At 37.4% G+C, this 23,961-nt stretch overlaps 1 protein-coding gene across 1 annotated transcript; it reads right to left on the reverse strand.

Annotated features, from left to right (window-relative positions):
• Positions 1-1,222: 1,222 nt before the first annotated feature.
• Positions 1,223-22,752, reverse strand: MS4A14 (membrane spanning 4-domains A14). Its single transcript, XM_050756899.1, is given in 7 exon segments — positions 1,223-1,972; positions 1,974-3,479; positions 12,866-12,964; positions 15,650-15,799; positions 18,258-18,308; positions 20,728-20,856; positions 21,990-22,752. Coding segments are annotated over 7 exon segments (2,145 nt in total). The 5' UTR covers positions 22,128-22,752; the 3' UTR covers positions 1,223-1,900.
• Between the last annotated feature and the right edge of the window lie 1,209 nt (positions 22,753-23,961).

The raw sequence follows: 23,961 nt of genomic DNA on the forward strand, positions 1-23,961 counted from the left end.
CTGGATTTTTCTAACAGTGGATGAACTTTGAAGAGGAGCCCAACCCCAGAACCACTGCTCTGGCCAGTCCTCTGATTTTAGCCATGTGATATTCTGAACAAATAATTTAACCAAACTTTCCTGGGCTTCTGAACTGAGAGATAATAAGCTTGTTGTTTTAAGCAGCTACCTTTGTGGCAATTTGTTATGTAGCAGTAGGTAACTAACACAAGGAGATACGAGTAAGATTCCTGCCATTTTGAGCAAGATTTGACTTTTTTTGTGCCTTAAAGACTCTATTACTCAGCTTAGACTACCTTCTAGCCAAACAGCTCCATGCATTCCTTGCCCTAATGCGGGTTTTTCTTTTAGACCACAATCCAGTTGAATATTCAAATTGGAAGTAATCTACACCATGATTTATGGACCAGGCTCCATTCTCTAGCGACTCAAGATCTTGTGGATCCTAGATTCTCTACATCTGGCCAGTGCACAAGGGAAAAAAATATTGTAGAAATAATGCTGGCAATTTTAGGAGTCAAACTTTACATGATTAGGCTTAGAAGATTGAGGTAACTGATAGCTTTTGATAGCACATGATTAGGCTTGGAAGATTGAGGTAATGGATAGCTTTTGATAACATAATTTCCTTTGATGACAGAGGATGAAATTATGTATCATAAGGGTTGAGAAATTAGAATCAGTAAATGCAGGCATAAAGAAGGGAGCTGAAGCTTCACTCAATACAATACGTTATGTCATATTTTCTATTATGACATCTGCATCTCTGTTCTTCCCTAATTTCTACTTTCCTATCTCTAGATATCTCTTAATCCCTCCCACTCCATCTGTCACATTCTGTATTCATTGCCACATTCTACCTCATTAACAATTGAACAAACTCAGTCCATATATCCTCAACATAGATATGAGGAGGGAGGGTAAATAAGAGGATTGGAAACAGCAAGACAGGGAAATGGGAGAAATTGTTGTTTCTTGCTGACTCTTTTGGTTCCTGAACCCTTAGAGAGCCTTCACAGACTTCCCTGTGGTTGATTTTCTGAACTCCTATAATGCCAAAAGGAGGAGATGAAAAATACTAGGATCACACCAAAGTAGGGCCATTAGATATTAAGTTATAAGATGAAATCGTGATTATAAACTGAAGCACTAACTTTGATGACAAGGAGTATACATGTGAATTATTTCTTCACATACATAAAGTGATGGTACAGTGTTAACATTTGGTTTGTTGTCATTTTATTTTAAGTAAGAACAAATTGAGTGCTCAGCATGCCCTTCATTTTTTTGTAAGCTAATTAGGTAGCAACCACAATTGAGTATGCAGGTTGGAGGTGACAATATTGTTTTTCCCTAATTTAATTCCATTAATGGGGGCAGTGAGGCACTTGGGTAGATTCTGCATGTTAGTCAGAGTCTTCAGATTGCTGTTGCTCTTTTGGATCACATGAAGTAGAAGTTACATTCACATCTTCTTTATATGAATTTGAGGAAGCTGAAGTGTTTGGCTGCACATCTTGTTCTGAATCTAGATGGGACAAATAGCCTATACACGTGTCTTGTACTGAGCTTTGGCCAGAAGAAGAATGAAAATCTGGCTTCACGTTTTCTGATTGCAGGTCTCCTGAGGCTTGCCCTGTACATTTCATGTCCCCTGGTTTGATGTCTCTAGTATATATATCTCCTTTCTGTGTAACTCTGGATTGAAGGTCTTCTTGGTCTTTATCTTGACTGGCTTGACATTCTAGGTTATGTTGGGCTGTTGTGTGCTGGGTTTGGACTTCTCGGTATAGAGCTATCTGCTTTAGGGCTTCTTTCTCTAATAGATCCTGTGTTTGCCAGGGCTGCATTTCAAATTGCCATTCTCTTGCTTTATAATCTTTGTTTCTCCAGCCTTGAGTTATCCATTCAGGGGATTCTTGGCCAAAAGATTGACAGTCTTGGGTTGTCCAGTCTGGAGACTGCCTTTGTGGGGATTGCCAGTATTGGTATTGCTGTATTTGGGATTCTGAATCTTGGCATAACAGTTTTGGCACTTTCTCCACCTGAGCTTGCTGTCCTTCGGCTCGAACATTTTGGGATTGTCCTTTCAGGGATTTCTTCTCTTGGGTCTGCTGGTCTTCGGTTTGCTGATCCTGGATTTGCTTCTTTGAGGGTTGCCCCTCATCAGTCTGCTGGTCTTTGACTTGTCCATCTTTAGATTGTCCTTCTGGGTATTGTTCCCCTTTGGCTTGCTGATCTTCAGCTTGTTGATCTGGGAGTTGCTCTGTAGTTTGATTAAGTTGAACTTGCTTATCTATGGAGTGCCTCTTTGGGGATAGCCAGTCTTTGATTTGCTGGTCTAAGGATTTCCGCTTTGTAGATTGCCAGCCTTTGCTTTGCTGATCTAAGGAACGCCTCTTTGAGGATTTATGGCCTTTGGTTTGCATGTCTAAAGAATATCTCCTTAAGTATTGCAAGGCTTTGGTTTGCTGGTTTAAGGAATACCGTCTTGAGGATTTTCTTCTATGGAGTTCCTTCTCAGATTTCCATTCTTTGGTCTCTTCCGTAACTTCTGATCTAATATCTTGATATGACATTTGTAAAATTTGCTGGTTTTGAGGTTCGGTGTTTTCTGGTTGAAGATCTGGGGGCTGCTGAAGTAGCTGTTGTATTTTAGGGAACTGCATAATATGGGGTGTTGAGGCTTCAGGTAATATGGCATGTGCTGATAGAGCTTGGGATAGCATATCTTGGGAAGGTGTGTCTTGGGGTGGCATGTTGTGGGATGATGTGTCTTGAGATAGCATATCTAGGGATTTCATGTCTTGGGATGTCATGTCAGGCAACAGCATATCTTGAGGTGGTGTGTCTTGGGATAGTATGCCTTGAGGGGGCAGGTCATTAGCTGTCAGATTATAAGACTGTTTGTCATGGGATGTTGTAGACCTAGATGGCATGGATTGTTCTGACAGGCCTTCTACTGGTAGAGCTTGGGATGGCAAGTCTTCAGGTGGTAGATCTTCGAGTTTTAGTATAGAATGGGATGGAAAAACTTGGAGTGACACAGCTTGGTCCTGCGGAAACTGGGTTTGCGTTTGGGAAGGTTGTACAATAGCAGATTGTAGATCTTCATCTTTCATTTGTTTAAATGTAGAGTCTAGCTGAATGGGCATATTTTCTGAGGGCTTTTCCTCTAATGTAGGAGGCAAAGGTTTTAGTTCAATTTCTTCCTCTGAAAATTTGGGAGATGGAAGGATACTTTGCTTTTGTTCATCTGGCACAAATTCCGTACTTTTATTACCTGGTTGGGAGACTAAAGGACTTCTAGAGAGTCTTAACTTGAAGAAAGCATAGCCTCCAAAGAAAACAGAGTGTGCATATGTTGTTGAATCATCACTGGAAAACTCTTCTTGAAGCACAAATTGTAATTGAGCATTTTCTTCTGGGGCAGGTTGTTCACTATTTTGAGTAACATCCGAAGGCAAGAAAAACAGAACCTGTAAAACCAAGGATGAGAGTAATTAATATGACAGAATAATGTCTGATTTTTTTTTCCAAGTTACTTTTCATCTCTGACTTAAGACAGTAGATAGGAAATAACATCTAAATGAGAAGGCAGAAAACAAATGCCAGCCCTGCCTTTACCATCAACTTATTGGTATTATTTTAGAAAAGTCATCACCTTTTAGTTTTTCAAATATTAAACAGAGGAATTTGATTAAGATTGCCTCAAAAATTCCTCCCATACTTAATATTATAAAGCTTCTGAGACATTTTATATCATCTAGTCAATATTCATATATTCATGCTTAATCTGTAATGGTTTATTGATCACCTAGATGAATTAAATGCTGGGAATCAAAGACAGTTATATGTGGGTTTTTCCCTTAAGGTGCTCACAATTATCTGTACATCAACATATAAATAGATAATAGTAATACAATTCAGCAAATGCAATTGTATAAATAGATACTTAGTGCTTTATGGAAACATAGAAGATGACCTGATTCTGAGACAACCTGGAAATGCTTTACAGAAGAGGCAATATTTAATCTATATCTTAACAACTGAGTAGGAATTACTCAGGCATAGACAGTAAGATGAAATAAGACAGGAGTCAGAATCCAGGTAGAAGCAGCAGTGGAATAGCGGGTACAAAAACACAAGCTTGTGATACAGCATGGTGTGATGGCAGAGGGTGAACAGTTAGATATTGCTGATATTATTAGATGGTATGCTAGGCTAGGAAATTTGGACTTTCCTTTACAAATAAGAGAAAGCTATTGGAGTTTTTTAAACAGCTAAGTGACAGCATCTGATACAACCTGCAATGCTTTCCATTAGTTCTCATGTTATTATTATAATTTTTAGGAGGTTGTTACTGAAGCACAACCTACTGCTTTTTATTCTGACTCCATGAGTTACACCTTTCTGAGGTAATTCATGGAGTCAGAATAGACTACTTGTTCTATTTGATGAAGTGGATCAGAACTCAGTGATTAAATGAATTAATTATGCTTACCTCGTTGGGCTAATAGCAGGCCTAGATTGAGAATCTGCACATTCTCTTACATAATACATTGTATTTCCCACTCTCCTAATTAGTTTTTCACACCTATATTTCATCTCTATTGAAGGACTATTTATGTGAGTATAAATGGTACTTTGGAAGAGATTTTTATATTTCTAAGAATCCTCAAACTTTTGTTCCATGTGAATTTTAATTTATTCTTTCATTTAAAAAGAGGTTTGGAAGAATGAATTATAGTTTCTCTGTTTATTCAAGCTCTTAAGTGCTATGATTTTAAATTTCCTCATCATTAATGAGAACTCAGTGATTACCAGATGCTAGACAAAGTTCCAAAGTCATCCCAAAGAATTGGTATGACATCCCTATAAAGTTATTATCCTTCTTTTAGAATTGAGGCAACTGAGGTTCAGAGATGTTAAATAACCAGACCAGTATCATAGAGCTGTTTACCTAGGAAGGATTTAAACATTGTAGTTGAATCCAAGGTCCTGTGCTTTCCTCTCTGATCTATGCTTCTTGTATTAATAACCACCTTTTTCCTACTTCAGGGTGGCTATGACTAAAGATCATGTGAAATAATACTGTCAAGCACAGAAACTGGCACAGAGAAATTTCTCTGTAAATGTAGAGTTCACTTTTCCTTTCCTTTTCTTGAGATCAAGGTACATATTTTATTATTTTTGAATCCCCTGTTGTACTTTGCATGTTACTATGCCATTAGTGGATTAAAGATCTGTATTCACTGAATTCAATTGAAAAGTAATTTAGTATGAGTAACTTACTTTAATATTGTTTCTAAAGGGCTTAAAACAGGGTTTGTACTCTCCTCTAGTTGTATAGTATACAAATAATACAATAAAGGTGAAAGCATAAGATGAAAAATGACAAAAGCCAATACCCATTCATGATTTTTAAAAATCTTCATAACAGAGTAAATTTGCTCTGTAAAAAACCTACAAATAACATCATATTTAAGAGTGAAATGTTGAACATTTTCATCCTAAGATCAAGAAAAAGGAAAGATTGACTATTTTCATCACTTATTTTAAACATTGTATTGGAGGCTACACAGTGTAATAGGGCAAGAAGAATGAGGCATAAAGTTTGGGAGTAAAAATGTCTTTATTAATATTTAAAATGGTTATCTACTAAGAAAATTCTAGGAACTCTATTAAAAAAAAACTATGAGAACTAATAAGTTAGTTTAGAAAGGTCATAGTAGACCAGTATATAAAAATAAATTGCATTTCTATATGTAGGAATGAACATTTAAAAGTAAATTTAAAATACTATGTACAATATCAAGAAAAAATGAAATAATTACAGATAGATTTAACAAAGTATGCATAAGACTTATACATTGAAAATAATAAAATAATGCTGAGTGAAATGAAATGAGATGTAAGAAAATATTGACATGTTTCATGGACATGGATCAGAAGACTACATATTACTAGGAAGTAAATTGTTTATAAATTATCTATAGGTTCAGTACAATTCCAACCAAAATCCCAGCAAGATTTTTGTAGGAATCAATAAACTAATTCTAAAACTTATATGGAAATTCATATGACCTAGAACAGCCAAAACAATTTTGAAAAAGAACAAAGTTGGAAGATTTACACTATCTGATTTCGAGAATCACTCTAGCACAATTTTAGTGGGGCAGAAGAGAAATCTCCATAGAGAACTGAAAAACAATAGAGAAAATCAATGAACCCAAATGTTGATTATTTTAAAAGATCAACAAAATTGATAAACCTTTACATATACTGAAAGGCAAAAAGACAATAAAACAACTAAAACAAGACATAAAAGTGAGGACATTATTACTGACCTTATAGAGAGAAAAAGTATTGTAAAAGAATACTATAAAAAATTGTATCCCAAAAAATCAGATACTGTATAAGAAATGGGCAAATTCCTTGCAACACACAAATTACCTAAAATGATTCAAGAAGAAATAGAAAATCTTGACAGATCCGTAACAAGTAAAAAGATTTGTAATCTAAAACTTCCCAACAAAGGAAACTTCTGGATCAGATGGCTTCACCAGTGAATTCCACCAAAATGTAAAGAAAAAAAATATTATTCTCAAACTCTTCTGAAAACTTGAAGAGAAGGGAAAATTGCCTAACGCATTCTATGAGGCCACCATTACCTTGACACCAAAACCAGATAATTATGTCACAAGAAAAGAAAATTACAGATTAATATCCTTTATAAGTGTAGATATAAAAATTGCCAACAAAATATTTGAAAAGGATTATTCTATGATGAAGTGAAATTCATAAGCAAAATACAAGGATGGTACAATAAGAAAATCAACAAATGTAATACATCACATTAATATAATGTTGGAAAACCCACACACAATCATCTCACTTGGAGTAGAAAAGGCATTTGATGAAATGCCTTTCATGAGAAAACCTCTCATAAAACTAGGAAGAGGTGGAAAATTCCTCAATATGTAAAGTTTATTTTTAAAACACACACAGCTCATTTCATATTCAGTGGTGAAAGATTAAAAGCTTTCCCCCAAGATCAGGAACTGTATAAGAATGCTTTCTTTCAGTGCTGCTATTCAATATTGTACTAAAAGCTCTAGCTAGAGCTATTAGAAAATAAAAGGAAATAAAATTCATCCAAATTAGAAAAGAAGAGATTAAGGCCATCTCTATTTTCAGATGACATGATCTTCCTATATAGAAAATCCTCCCAAATCCACAAGAAAGTTACTAGACCTAATAAAGGAATTCAACAAGGTTGAAGATATAACAGCAATCCAAAAAAATCATTGTTGTTTCTGTATAACAGCAATAAACAATATAAAAAGAACATTTAAAAAGCAATTTCATTTATAATGCCACCTAAAATAATTATATACTTTAGAATAAATCTAACCAAGGGCATGAAAGACCTCTATGCTTAAAAAATAGAAAACATTGCTGAAAGTAATTAAAGACCTAAATAAATGAAAAGACATCTTGTGTTCATGTATAACAAGATTTGAAATTGTTAAGATGTCAGCGCCGCTCAAAGAAATATACAGATTCAATACAATTTCTATCAAAATTCCAACAGTCTTTTTCCCAGAAATGGAAAAATGGATCCTCAAGTTCATATGGAATTTTAAGAGGCCCTGAATAGCCAAAACAACAATGAAAAAGAATAATAAACTTTGAGTGATTATACTTTCCAACTTTGAAACGTACTATGAAGCTACACTAATTAAAACAACATGGGGCCAGGCACGGTAGCTCATGCCTGTAATCCTAGCACTTTGGGAGGCCGAGACAGGTGGATCACCTGAGGTCAGGAGCTCGAGACCAGCCTGGCCAATATGGTGAACCTTGTCTCTACTAAAAGTACAAAAAGTAGCCTGGCACGGTGGCATGCGCCTATAGTCCCAGCTACTCGGGAGGCTGAGGCAGAAGAATTGCTTGAACCCAGGAGGCAGAGTTTGCAGTGACCTGAGATTTCACCACTGCACTCCAGCCTGAGCGACAGAGCAGGACTCAATCTTAAAAACAAAACAAAACAAAACTAAAAAACCAATATATTACCTGGCATAAGGGAAGATATATAGACCAATGGAATCATTCAGAAATAAATGCTCACATATATCACATATATAGTAAATCAGTTTTCAACATAGACACTAAGATATTCAGTGGGGAAAGGAATCTTTTCAACATATGCTGGAATAACTGGGCATCCACATGCAAAATAATAAAGTTGAACCCTTACTTTATACCATACACAAACAGTAATTCAAAATCAATCAAACACTGAGCCTAAGAGCTAAAACTATACATTTCATGGAAAAAAAATTAGAAGAAATCTTCATGACAATTTGGGAATTATTTCATGGATGTGACAAGAAAAGCACAGAAAACAACAACAAAATAATAGATTAATTATAGTTCATAAAAATAAAGAACTTTTGTGCATCAAAAGGTCGTCAAGAAAGTGCAAAGACAACCTACAGAATAGGAGAAAATATTTGCAAATCATTTATCTACTAAGGGACTAAGATCCAGAATATATAAAGAACTCTATAATTCAACAACAACCACAAAAAAACCAGCCCAATTAAGAAACAGGCAATACCATAAAAAATATTTCTCCAAAGAAGATGTGTACATGGATGCTCAACATGAAATTATTAGGTAAAAGCAAATCAAAAGCGTAAGATACCACTTCATACCCGCTAAGATGGCCATTATGTCGGGCTGGGTGCGGTGACTCATGCCTTTAATCCCAGCAGTTCGGAAGGCCAAGGTGGAAGGATGGCTTAAAGGCAGGAGTTCAAGACCAGCCCTGACAACATAGCAAGACCTTGTCTCTACAAAAATAAAAATTTATCTGGGTGTGGTGGCACATGCCTTTTGTCCCAGCTACTCAGGAGACCGAGACAGGAAGATCGCTTGAGCCCAGGAGTTTGAGGCTGTGGTGAGCTGTGATCTTGTGCCACTCTAGCCTAAGTGACAGAGTCTTTGTATAAGAAAGAAAGAAAAAGAAAGAAAGAGAAAGAAAGGGAGGGAGGGAAAAAAGAAAGAGAAAGAAAAGAAAAGAAAGATGGCCGTGATAAAAACAAATATGATCCAGCAATCCCATTACAGGGTATATATTCAAAGGAAATGAAGACAGTTGGAGAAACATCAGTGCTCCCATATTTATTGCAGTGCTATTCACAAGAGCCAAGATAAGGAATCCACCTAAATGCTTATCTACAGATAAATGAATAAAGAAAATGTAATATATGTATATTATACATACATTATATATTACATATATAATGTATACACACACACAAACAGTGGAATACTATTCAGCCATAAACCAGAATGTAAGTCTGCCATTTGTGGCAACATGAATTAACCTGGAGGACATTATATTAAGTGAAATAAGCCAAGCTGAGAAAGACAAACACTGCATGATCTCACTCAGATTTGGAATCTAAAAAAGTTGATTTCATAGAAGTGAAGACTAGAATAGTGGTTAGCAGAGGCTAGGGAAGGTAGGGAGGTTGGGAGGACCAGGAAAGATTGGTCAATGGGTATAAAATTATAAACAGGAAGAATAAGTTCCCACTTACTATAGATAGTAAGAATAAGTTCTATACATAGTAGCGTGACTATAGCAAGTAACAATGTAGTGTATATTTCCAGGAGGCTAGAAGAGAAAATTTTGAATGTTGTCACTACAAAGAAATGATCAATGTTTAAAGTGATGAATGTGGTAATTACCATAATTTGATCGTTAGAAAATGTAACATGCATTGAAGCATCGCACTGCACCCTATATATAGTACAATTACCATGTGTCAATCATAAATTGAAAATTGAAAATAATTGCTCTCCTTTTTCCCCTGTTGGTTGGTATTGATGGAGATGTGGAGAAATTAGAATCCTTGTACCCTACTGGTGGAAATGTAAGATGGTGCAACCAATGTGAAAAACAGTTTGGCATTTTCTCAAAACGTTAAACATAGAACTTCCATATGACCCAGCAATTTCACTCATAAATATGTATCCTAAGAATTGAAAACAGGGACTTGAGGAGATATTTTTACACCTATGTTCATAACGGCGTTATTCACAATATGCAAAAGGCAGGAATTTCTGTGTCCATTAACAAATTAATGGCTAAGCAAAATGTGGTATATACACAAAATGGAATTTTATTTAGTCATAGAAGGAATGAAATTTTGATGTATGCTACAACATGGATTAATCTTGAAAATATTATGCTTATTCAAATAAGCCAGTTAGAGAAGGAAAAATATTGTAAGATTCCACTTATATGAGGTCTCTAGAAAAGGCAAATCCATAATATAGAAAGTAGGATAGAGGATACCAGGGGCAATTGGGAGGAGAATCAGGGAGTGATTGTTTCGTGGTACAGAGTTTGTGTTGGGGATGATGAAAAATTTTTGGGCATAGATAGTGGTGAGAGTTACACAACATTAATAATGTATTCAATGATTTGAACAAATGGCTAAAATGATAAATATTATGTCATATATATTTCACCACAATGCAGAAGAATTACTCTAAAGGTACAGAAATTAAGAGAGTGTAGAATACGTGCAAGGATAGACATATTGGCCAGAGGAACAAAATCAAGTATCCAGAAGAGACCTAAAATAAGTAATAAGTAAATTGATTTTCAACAAAAATACCACAGTGCTGGAGGAAAGCATTGCATTTTCAACAAATGGCGTTATAACAACTGGATATCTCCATGAGGGGGGATGTGCATTAACTTCTAACCTTACCCTACAACTGCATGCAAAAGTTAAGTTAAAATGGACCATACATGTAAACAGAAAATCTGAAATGATAAAACTTCTGTAGGAAAAGAGAGAAGAAAACCTTCATGACTTGGGGGTAGGGAAAACTTTGTTAAACAACACACAAAAAAACCATAACCATAAAAGCAAAAATGATAAATGGAACTTCATCAAATTTAGTTTTTTGAAAGAAGCTATTGAAATGAAAAGGCAAATCACAGAGTGAAACAAATATTTGTAAGGGATTTGTATTAAGAATTAATTAGGCTGCTATAAGGCCAATAAGATGATGATATTCCAATAAAATACAGCTAAATATTTGAACATACATCTCAAAAGAGGATACACAAATGGATAATAAACATATAGCAAGAGTCTCATCATCATTAGTCATCAGGGAAATGTAAATTAAAACTACAATGAGGTGCCACTACATACGCACTAAAATAGCTAAATTATTGATAAAACTGACAGTTTCAAGTGTTCATGATGACGTGGAGCAACTGTCCCTCCCACACATTGTTGATGAGAATGGAAAGCAATATAGCCACTTTGACAAACTGTTGGATATTTTCTTATAAAGTGAAACATCTGGTTACCATACGATCTCACAATCAAATCCTAGATGCAACACTCCAGGAGAAACAAAAATATGTCCACATAAACATATGAACTCAAATATTCTCAGTAACTTATTGATAATAGTTCAGAACTTTAAACAATCTAAATACCCATCAAAAGGTAAATGGACCGGGAGCAGTGCCACACACCTGTAATCCCGGAACTTTGGAAGGTCATGGTGGGTGTATCACTTGAGCCAAGGAGTTTGAGACCAGCCTGGGCAACATGACAAAACCCTATTTCTACAAAAAAATACAAAAAAAAAATTTAGCTGGGGGTGGTGGCGCATGCTTGCAGTCCCAGCTATTTGGGAGGCTGAGGTGGAAGCGTTGCTTGAGTCCAGGAGATTGAGGCTGCAGTGAGCCGAGATAGTGCCACTGCATTCCAGCCTGGGTGATAGAGTGAGGTCTCGACTCAAAAAAAAAAAAGGTAAATTGATAAACAAATTGTGATGTACCCATACATAAAGGGAATGGATTCTTGATAGAGGCAACACCATGGATGACTCTCAAAAACATATTTCTGTGTGGAAGAAGCCATAGAAGCCATATACAGAGAGTACTTACTTATGATTCCATGAGTATGAAATTTTGGAAAGTCAAAACCAATCTAGGTGATGAGGACATTGACTGCAAAGGGGTTCAGTGAACCTTTTGGGATGATAGGAATGCACTATATACCTTGATTGTGATGGTAACTCAACATAGGTACATTTTGTTGTTTATAAATGATACTTCTATAAAGTTGATGTAAACAAGAAGAGAGAAATGAAAACTCCACGAATCACAAGGCCTGTACTGGTATTGGGGACTTAGCAGGCAGGCTCTGGAGACACACCACGAGGGTCAGAATCCTGATGTTATATGATACTGGAGAGGTTATTCAGCCTCTTTGTGCCTTACTTCCTTCATATATAAAATAAGGATGTTATAGTTTTGTTAAGATTAAGTTGGTGCTCAGTGATTAAAACAGTGACTGACATAGTCAGAATTCTGTAAATATAAACTATAACAATTATTGTAAATACTATGTAGTATCAGTATTAATAGGTTTTTTCCCTACCTCTTTTCTGGTGGTGGAACTGTGTCACACATCTTATGATCCAAGAATACACACCCCATGTCACAGTAACTTGGGATCCCATTAAGTCTGATATTACATATTTTTGGCAGGGACATAAAGAGCTATGTCTGAACAAAGATGACTGAGTATAAAGCAGATAGTACAAGAAGGGAAAGCATAGTTGTTTCAGAGGGTGGGGTGAGCTTCAATCTTAAGCTTGCGCCTCTCTGACCTTCCTAAATTTAGATGTTTTACTTCAGCATCTGAGCTTGCTGCTCTTCCTGCTAATAAACCAGACATCATCGTGTGCAGTATCCCAACAGGAACAGGCACCTGTTCTCTTAATAATATTAAGAGACATCAGAACATACCTCATCTGACTGTGTCCAGCACTTGCTTCTAAAGGATGCAATAGTCACAGAGATGCTGAGCTCTGCTATGCTGATGATCAGTAAGACTGACAAAATTCCCTGCAAATAATGAGGAGAAATAAATGGCATTTGAAATGAGAGTGGTTATTTTAAATATGTAAGCTGAGAACCCCTTACACTGTATCACCAAGTATGGGAAAACTATATGTTGGATGGTTCTGTAGCCATCAGACATGCACAAGTTTCATCTTATGTCTTTCTGATAAGGCAGGGATAACAAACTCCAGTGTCCATGGGAGCTGGGCAACCATTGTGAACTAAACAAGGAGACAGTAGAGAGTAATAGCATTCATAGGAGGCATCAATTCCAGCCAATTGTTGTCCTGTAGGAACATGGATACCATAATGCCTATTTTGTTTGTTTTTCCCTAAAAAGCCAGATAGAACATACATACAGGCTGGATGTAGCCCACAGATTGCCATTTTGCCCATTTTGCTTTAAGGTAATGTTTAGATTGAGAAGTAACATGGTACCTTATGGTGCCTCAAAAGTTTAAACTATGAAGACAGAAAGACCTGGGTTAAAGTGGATCCAAGGTCGGGCTGGGCGCGGTGGCTCATGCCTGTAATCCCAGCACTTTGGGAGGCCAAGGCAGGCAGATTAACTGAGGTTGGGAGTTCGTGACCAGCCTGACAAACATGGAGAAACCCCGTCTCTACTAAAAATACAAAAGTAGCTGGACCTGGTGGTGCATGCCTGTGATCCCAGCTACTCGAGAGGCCAAGGCAGGAGAATTGCTTGAACCCAGTGTATTTCTGAATCTTGGTTTCCCTGCAGTACACCAAAAATCTTAGATATTCAATATGTGTTGGTAAAACTGAAATGTATGAAGACCCCATTGTATGCAATTTACTCACTTTCTCCATTGAACAAGATATACCTGGTCTTGGATTTTGTGGAACTTACATCATGGTAAGGGAGGCAGACAATAAGAAGTAATTAGGTAATTATTTACTTAACTAAATTGTGATAAATGCTGTGAAGAAGGATTGCGAGCAATGCACTACTATAATGGGGGTCTATGCAGATATGAGCGTAGAGGTGTGGTCAGGAAGAACTTAAAGAAGTGATATTTCAGTTGAGATTTAAGTATGAGGATGAGTTAATTGTGTAACTGGCCTGGTGACCCTTCAAAGCAGGAAGAAGCTGATCCTATGATCATCTTGGGGCCGTGGATACTTGACACATTAAGGGATTCTAGGAAGTGGCCGGAGTGTGGAGTGAGAAGAATGAAGTCCTGGAATAATGTCAGAAAGGTGGGTAGGATAGGTGTTACAGAGTTTGGTAAGGCCCTTAAGATATGGGTCTTAATCATCAGATGTTTTACAGGAAGCCATTAAGTAATTGCTCAGATTTATATTTTTAAATGATTACTCTGGCCACAGTATAGAAAATAGATTGGTCTTTAGGACAGGGGTCAGCCCAAGAGACATCTAAAGCCCACTGTTTTGGCTCTTTTAGCTTATGATGTTTGGGTTACAGCAAGAAATTGTTAAGTTATATAAGTGAGAACCAGGAAGAGACTGTTCATGGTTCTGTATGCAGGTAACTAATCTTGCAATATCCATCCATGGAGAGTAGGAAATAGCAGAATTTCCTATATCTGGAGATTTAACCCTTTCTGTATATACAAGTTCTTCCTTGTATATACCAACATAACAAACAGTAGTAGGCTCCTGTCCATTCGGCAATGGCCAAGAATTATAATATTGTCTCATGTTCTTGGCCCACTTAGAACAGGGTTTTATTGCTTATGTTGTTTTCTGGCTTTCTTTAGTAATCTCTCATAAGCCTAATTTCAGAATTTATCTCAGAACACATGAGAGGGTCCCTAGGACCATCTCACTGAGTGATTGTGAGGATTAAATAAACTCTTGTATTCAGGAGCTAGCTTCTCATTTCTTATTTACTGAGGAGGACCATTTTCTGTGATTCCACTTTATTTCCCTTCAGCAGATTCAAATAGTCTTCAAATTGTAGAACCCAAGCCTCAAGATATAGCTGATAGGAATAAAATAAAACCCCAGGACTTGCTTAGGGAACTAGAGAGAAAGACCTATTGGAGTCACTGACATGCTTAAAAATAATGTCATTGATTACTTGTTAGATAAACACTTTAAATTGTACAGACAATTACATTTCCTGGTAAAAGATCTCTCATCTGCTTTAATGAATAAAATTGCTACAATTATGTGAAATAATATATGTCTTAAGCTTATAAAAATCCTTACTTTATTAAATGACTTCTAAATACCTTCCCCCACTGTATTTTGATCTTAGTGTTATTGAGCAAACTTTTAGATCATTTTGTTCATTAATGCTGAAACAGTAATATTTAATTCAATCATCTGTGTCCATAATAATTGTATTAGCTAAACCTATTAACTATTTAACCGTGCAAGGTACTGTTTTAATTTAAGCAATCCTCACAACAACCCATGAGGTAAGCATTCTTATTATGTTCATTTTCCACTTGAGGAAAACCAAGTCTTAGAGGGAATACAATATTAGGCCAAGGTAACAAACTTATGCGAACAGGATTCAAGTCCAGAAAATATCGCTCCTTAATCATTGCAACAATAACCCCACAGTACCCTTCTCAACCGTCAGTTCAAATGCTCACACAACTTCAGTTAATAAAATAAAAATCAATGAATCATTACATCACGGACACAGTTCACATAAGATTTTAGAGATTCATCATGCAAAATAAGACCACTTACAATGAAAAGAGTTCTACCCAAAACACATATTTCTTCAACAGAAGACGTCTGGCAGTACTTGTCTTGATGTCTATAGCTGAAAATGATTAAAGTAATCCCAGTTATCGCAACCAAGGAACTGATAACATTCATGCTCGTGACACCTTGACCCTGAAAGATAATTAAAAAATAATAAAATAAACAAAATCAAAACCAAAGCAAAAATACCTTGTAAGAAATTCTTAATGCTTTTATCTTTCCAGATACTTCTCAGGGAAGAGTTGTTCTATCAGGTCAGTATGATTGGAAGGCTTAATAAACTAAATTCTGACTCATTAAAGTCAGAAGACAAACCAAGTTTTAGAATGGGCCAAGGATGCTCTATGGCTAATGCTAAAGAAAATGTTCATTTCATCCCATTTTATCTCGTTTTATCCCCACCATCTTTCATAATCTGGAAGCAGTACAATGTGTTAGCAAATATATTTGCTTGGAAATGAAACCTCATTTCAAGTCCAAGTTTCATTGGGACCTTATGCAAGCAACCGAATCTCTTGGAATCTCAATTTCTGCCTTTAAAAATGTGAATGTGTCACCTTTTAGGGTAGTACCCATTTATTCATTTATTTCATAAATATTTAATGTGCACCAGATACGTGTGAGTACTGCATTAGGCCCTGGTGGAGACACAAAAATGAACAAAAGAGGTGACATCCTGCAATCACGCAGTTTACAGTCATTCCCTGGGAGAATTCAAGCGATAATCAACAGAATCATGAACATTTAAAGATGTTAACCTATTTGGACTGGAGTTTAAAGGTGTTCTTTCTTGAACTCAGTGTTCCAATAAGAATATTTCACATTGCCCCACCCAATTCCTTTTATTCATTCCTATTTTTTGTGGGAGAGGGAGTGGCGGGTGGGTGGGGTATGTATATCTGAGTTCCTTTAAAGGAAAGGGATCATCCGATTTTTTCCTTCCTACCCACTCCCAGGACTGATATCACTCTTTTAAGGAAAAATAAAGAAAAGCTTCCCCTTTCCATTTATCAGGTATTTGCTGTACCTTCATTGATTGTCTTATGACTACTGTGGTGGAAAATACAATGATGCATTTACACAGCCAGTCCTTTCTGGAACAGTTTGTGGCTTGATGTGGCAAACCTCAAATGTGTACTTGTGACTTAATATTTACCTCAGTCCCAGGTTTTTAATTGCAAATAGGCACTTTGGCAGAAAAATGCACAGGAACATATAGATAGGCCATCTCTCTCTTGGTCTTTAGTGCCCTTGTTTTCTCAAGACTCTATTTTGGCTCCCATAGGACATTTTACAGACTAAGATCTCTAGATAATCAATCCCTCATGTGTATTGGGCTTTACAAAGAACATGCCCAGCCTATTCTCTTCTGATTCTCATTATACTTTTGTGATGTAGGAAGGACATTTGTTGTTATCCCCATTTTACAGATAAATGGACTTCAGGAAGTAAGTGACTGTGAGCAATCACTTTCACGGTTTGTGAAAAGGCTGTGATGAAAAGTCAGGTCTTCTGATGCCTGGATCAGCATCCTGCCCCCATCATTCCTGCCCATCTCCATCTGTATAGCTCTCAGTGAGTCAGGAGTAGGTTTTCCTTACCCATAGTCTATTTCTCAACTCTGGAAGGAAGTCAATACAGGGAGAACACCATTTGGGGCTTCATCCTCATTGTCTGCATGTGTTTCCATAAGCAGGGGTGGAAACATTTATTCCCCCTCCCCTCAGAATGTCTCTATGGCTTGTAACTATCCCTAGAGGAAATTGGCAGAGGACCATAAGAACAGAGTTAAACTGACTTTCAGAGAGGCCCACATCCCCAGGACCTTAAACGAGATCAGAGTGGTTAGAAAGGAGTATGAACATTTAAGCATCATCCTGCCTTTTATAAGTAATGTCTCATTAAACCCTCAAAATAACCCTTGGAAGTAGGTACTTTTCCCTTCAGGTTAACAGAGAAGTGAGTGATAGCCTTGGTTCAATCCTAGAACAATCCAGCATCGATGCCCAAACTCTTTTTTCCAGACCTTGGACAGGCTCTAAAGAAAAGCCTCGGTTGGTATTGGAGATAGGGCTAGGATTGGGAGGAAGAATTACTGAGATCTTAGGATTGAGTTTGGTTAGAGCAAGGTTTCTCAACCTTGGTACTATAAACATTTTTCGTTGTCTAATTTTTGTGTTGTGGGGAGGCTGCCCTGTGCATTTTAGATGCTTAGAAATGTCCCTGGCCTCTACTCACTTGTTGCCAATAACACCAATTGTAATGACCAAAAATGTCTTCAGCAGTTGTCCAATATTTCTGGGTCCTGGGAGTGCAGGGCAGGGAATTACCCCTAATTACAAACAGTGAATTACAGGGGTACAGAATGGTTTCCCATAAACAACTCTTTTAGTTTACTTGACCAGGGAAATGGGAACCAGTGTAAGAATGTCTGTGGGGCAAAGAGTGGCACTGGCAAATAGGGATGATCTGAACTGCAACTTTGACATGTACAGATTTTCCTGACAGTTAACTTTACTAAAGGCTTTATACATAAAGATGATAGAAAACAATAGAAGATTTCAAAATTTATGTAGTTTAAGTGACTTACCAGAATTTTTGACTTCGTATCGGTTACTGTGTAATATCCTGTAAGAATAAACTGTTAAGAAGACAAGAGACAAAAGTTAACAGGTGATGTGTTTGACCACCTTGCAATATAATTTCTCTTGGATTCACAAAATATCTGTTTTTGAATCTCCAAGACCATCCAATTTTTCCACCTGAGCATCAGGGAGTAGGGAAGGTAGGCATAGGTAGGGTAGGAAGAAACTCGGCTGAATTCACTCAGCACTGAACAAGCACTCTCTGCCAGGGTCAGCTGGGACAAGCAGGCTCCTCTAAGATCCAGAGGACACCACCCAGATGTTTGGTCCAACTGGGGCTCCAAAAAAAGATTCCTGAGCTCTGGGTCTTGAAGAGAAGAAGAGGAACTGTGCCTGTTCTGAGCAGGTGAAGGGAGATTTTCTCAAGGAAGACCCCTCTAAAGGCTGATACGGGGACTGATACCTAGTGTAGTTATCAGAGTCCCTCATTTCCCATGAGTGTAGAACCTAGTGCCACCTCAGGAAAATGAGAACTCTGTCACTCCATGTGGAGCCCCTTACTTTTTTAATGTTCTGAGGATGGGAACTTTCCCTGTGGGAACTGACTTGGACCTTGGGGACATCTGGGTCTTAGAGTCCAAGGATCTGCAGCTGACTTGCGGAGATCAGAAAGTTACCTTTGATACCTCCCTCCACTTCACTCCCCACATTGGATTGCCAAGTCCTGTCATTTCTACCTCCAAGTCACTCTCAAGGCTTTCCATCTCTAGCTCCATTGCCGCCAAACTAGTTCAGGGAAACTCCTTCCTCATCCCTCATCCACGTGATTGCAGCCTCCTCTCATTGGATTCTCCTAAGTTTACTGTTATAATTGAATTAATTTCTCACTCGAGAAACACAATGATACTTCAACAAGTCTTCAAATGTCTCTATCCTCTTTAAAAATTTTCAGTGGATTTCCCATGCTTTCACATTGAAGTTCCATGTTCTTAACATGACTAACGGGTTGGCACAACCTGGTTACACTCTACCTTTATAGCCTCATTTTGTGCCATCACGATAGATTCGTTGGTCTTCTTTTGGTTACTCTTTCCCACATCAAGCCCTTGGCTCATGCTTTATCTTTGCCAGGGATGCTTTTCTCCCACTTTGCCTAGTGAGCAGCTATGCAGAAAGCACTTCCCTGACCTCCGTGGTCAGGTGAGTCCTCTGTTAAACCTTCACATGGCACCTGGAACTCTTCTCTTAGAGTACTTGACACAAATGTAGGAACAAATATTTGGGGTTACTTTTGACTTTTTCATGTCTAGTCTCCCAGTTAGATGACAAACTGTCTAAATCTAAGAACAATTCACCACTTCTCTCAGAGAGGAGCTGTTTTCCAGTATTCTCAGTCTCAGCACCTAGGATGCTATCGAGGACACGGTATGTGCTCAATAAATATCCTTTAAGTGAAAAGTAGAGTTTTCAAAAGCAGCAGGCCAGAACCTCATTTTAACTCACACATGCAGATTACACAGAGTCACACTGGGACAATTCTCTTGTGAAATGAGAAAGTGAGGGGTTGGTCTGTTTGATTTTCTACAGTATGGCATGTAAAGTTTGAAAATCATGTTGAATATTACATTATGTATATTGGGAAAATGAAAACACTGCTGGTTGTTTCTGAAATGCACATTATAGAAAAGGCATGGAATATTTCTGTTTATCAAAAGAGACTATGGATTTTTAATAGTTAGAGATAGTGGCCTAATTTATTCATTATTTTACCTATTTGTTCATTGATTGATTGATTGACTCCTTCATTCGTTCATGCACACTATGCCTCAAGCATGATTCTAGATTCTCAGAATATAACAACTAAAACAGATGGTAATATTGCTGTCTTCTCAGGAGTGTATGTTACAGCAGGAGAAGCTATAATGAGTCTGTCCTTAACTATTATGGCACAAAATTAGGAATCCAGGCTGTGGAGAATGGATAGAAATAGCATTGTACTAAGAATAATATTTATGGCTATATGATTATCTAGAGGAGTGCCACTCATAAAATTGTCTCTGGGGCTAAGAAGGAGGATGAGCGATGATAATCTTAAAATTCTTTTAAAGCTTTCAGAGTCTGTGATTTCATGAGTGCTAGCTAGATATGTTTGGTTATTCTCTACTTTTGGGCTCAGTTTCCTTATTTGCAAAGGAGAAAGTAGGATATTTGTGCATCTAGTCTCCCGGGTTAGTAGTGAGGACCAAATGTCTTACTATACACACAAGAGCTTTGGAAACTTTCAAGCAGCTGAGAGTAGTTATTACAATGATGATGGTAGTGCAATGACCAAATGGAGTTGCTGCTTTTGCCATGAAGGGAACTGCCTTTTTTGGTCTCCTGGAGGGCCGTATCTATGGAATTCATTACCCTAGCACGTGAAGCAGTTCAAATCTATCTTTACAGCAATTTCTCCAAAGCTTCTAAAGTACTCACAATAAGTGCTCCCCAAAATGGATATCCCGTGAGGACAACAAGGGGAAATCTTTGGGAGAAACGGATGTAATTAAGTACAAACATAGTTCCAAGGCCCACAATGATTAGAGCAAGCAGGATCTGGGTAGCCTGTGAGGAGAGAAATGGGTACATGAGGTTACAAGTATCCAAGCCCCTGTGGGCTACCCCAGGTCCCTCAGGGTGTGCCTCCATGGCACACTTTTCCCTCCATCCAAATGCCTTCCTCTCTTATTTGTCAATCATTCTCAGATTGTTAAGAGACTCAGTTCAATGTGTTTCCTTTTCACTTTGCTTGCCTGGATCCTTCAACTTCAAATCCTTCACTTTTATTCTTTATTATTTTCTCTCCTCCCTGGGGTTACCAATTAATCTTATATCAGACAGATTTGAGTACGTGTCTGACTACCCCCAGATTATAAGCTTCTTGAGCACAGGGACTACAAACTATTCACCTTTACATTTTGTTTTTCTTCTGTCTCACCTGTTTCCTATTATTATCCTAACAGCCCCCACCCCCGCATTTTCCAGCATTCAGTATAGGCTTTTGGAATTGGGGCTTATTCCAGTTGTCTAAAAGTTTTAAAAGTCTGATGAGTGGAGAACCTGGGATGAGCTTGTATTTCACCTTCCGTTCATCCAAGGACCCAACTAGGGAGGAGAATAGGCCAGTGGGCCTATCAGCTTGCAGGAGTCTGCAGGGAAAAGAATAGCAGCAGTGGTTCTCAGGGCGCAACTTCTCTAGCAGTCTAGATTTTGTCCCCAGGCCACATCTCTGGGCTATGGCACCCCAAGTAATGATTTTTGCTGTTTGTACAAAGGATGGAGGCTGTGCATACAGCTCTCCCCTGGGTGCATTTGTGATGAAAAACGTTGTATATGCCTTATCATTTGGTTCACTGTGGAGCTTTGAATATGGATTTTGAAGCACTCCCAGTTCCTTTAAGAGCACGAAGGGGAAGTCAAACTTCTGCACTTAAGGTTTCTTAGCTTCAAGGGAGGTTCCACCACACCCTGAAGTCACTTCCTCAATGAGATATTTTAAAAAGTTATACTAGTTTCTTGCTTCCCCCTCTGCTGGGATTCAAAGATCAGTACTAATTTCTCATGAAACGTGAAGGGGGAAAAGTAGAATTAACTCCCTCCCTGAAAATAATAGCACAGAGGTATCTCTGCAGACATACATGAATAAATGAGCTTCTTTCCTTCCCTTTGGGAGGATCTATTGATTGGAGAGGACTTACCCCCAAGACTCTTGGCTCTCCCTTCAGAAAATCCAGCAGAGAGCTATGAGGTCTGTAGGGAAATGCAGTCCATACAGTTTCATTTGGTTTTACATTGATGACGTGAGTTGGCCTTTTTTCCTGGGATGGTGACTCCATGATTCAATGCAGAACTCTAGTAAGAGAAAGAGTGAGCAAACATTGCTGCCCAGATCATGGCCTACCTCTCCACCAGAGTCACATGGAGCCTTTAGAGATGAGCCCTTAGTGATGACTCTACTCAGTAGTAGAACCTCAGAATCATAGTTGAGTCACAGAGTTTTAGAATTCTAGAGCATGCCCAGCCCCCCATCTTCCTGGTGAAAAGTACTGTATCCAGAAGGCCTCCTCTCTTGTCAATTTGCTTACAAACATATGGTAAACACAGAATAGATGGTATATACAAAACAAGTCCTTACACATATGTTCATGAGTTATAAAGGAACTAAAACTTATGGAATATTTCTTATGTTCCAGGAACTGTGTAGAAGGTGTTTTGTTTGTGTTGACATGCACTAACATTTATTCTCTTAACAGTTCTACAATGCTGAGACTGAGGAACAGCAAGGTTATGTCACCCAAAGGCATACGGGACGGGGGAAGGGGTAAACTCAACTTGCCCTGTCTCCAAAATCTATGTTTTCTAAACTCAACTGTGCTTCTGCCCTCCTTCAAAAGGAGTTTCTCACTTTTACTTGATGAATTTTCTAACTTACTGTTTAACCATATTCCTCTGTATTATAAAAATCAGTAGTTAACTTTGAATCTCAATTTTTTTCCATCTTTATTGAGGTATATTTGACAAAAATTATATATATTTAGGGTGTGCTACATGTTTTGATATACATCGACATTCCAAAATGATTACCACAATCCAGCTAATTAACATATCCGTCATCTCACGTAGTTATCTTTTTTCTTTTTCTGTAGTAAGAACATTTAAGAACATTGAACAATTCTTTGCATTTTCAAATTAAAAAACAATCAGTAGTAAAGATGCTATAGGACCAGATGGAGTTGCCCCTTTACAATAGATAATATTTTAGCTTTCATAAAGTTAAGTAAGACTAATGATAGTCAAATCCTTCCTAGTTTGAACTACACAAATACTAATTAAAACAACAGAAACTGCCTTTAGAAATTTTGCTTCCCATATTGATCCTTTTTATTCCTAAATTTGTTACAATTTTAACTATGAGATCATGAAGGCAAATTGTTTCATAAAACTAAAACCAATGTATACACATAATAACTTATTTCCTGGTTTGTAGGGACCATGGATAGCAGGGTGTCTCAAAATTAGCACTGATGGCATTTGGACTCAATCATTCTTTGTTGTAGAAAGTTATGATATGTATTTTTTAAACTATGCTACTCTTCAAGTTTATTTAGGAAACCTCATATGCATAGAGAATGCAAAGTTAAACTGCAGCCACACTGGAATTTCCATAATTGCCCAAGAAATTGAGTTTAATGCAGCGGTCCACATAGAACATATTACACAAAGAACAGACAAGATAATTGCGGCAATGACTGGGAAGAAAGAATATGCCCATGTGGTACAAAGTGCAGGGGTGATGATCTGAATTACAAAATTGTGCTATAGATCAAAATAGAGGTAATACCCAAACAAACAGACATTATTATTTTCAGTGTGAACACTATTTGGCTCCAAGTTAGAAACAGAAAACATGCCACTCAGAGACAGATTATCTGTAACTTGTTAAGAAGACTAAGATGCCTTCATTGACTCCTTCCCTGAAATAATAGAAAAGAACATAGTTTATGTGCCGACTAAATATTTATTTTATTTATTTATTTAAAATAAATGAATTCAAAGACTATATGTAGTCCATTTTTATTTTTATTTATTTATTTTATTTATTTTGAGATGGAGTTTTGTTCTTGTAGGCCAGGCTGGAGTGCAATGGTGCAGTCTCTGCTCACTGCAACC

This window comes from Macaca thibetana, chromosome 14, assembly GCF_024542745.1.
Source record: "Macaca thibetana thibetana isolate TM-01 chromosome 14, ASM2454274v1, whole genome shotgun sequence".
NCBI classification, from domain to species: Eukaryota; Metazoa; Chordata; class Mammalia; order Primates; family Cercopithecidae; genus Macaca; species Macaca thibetana.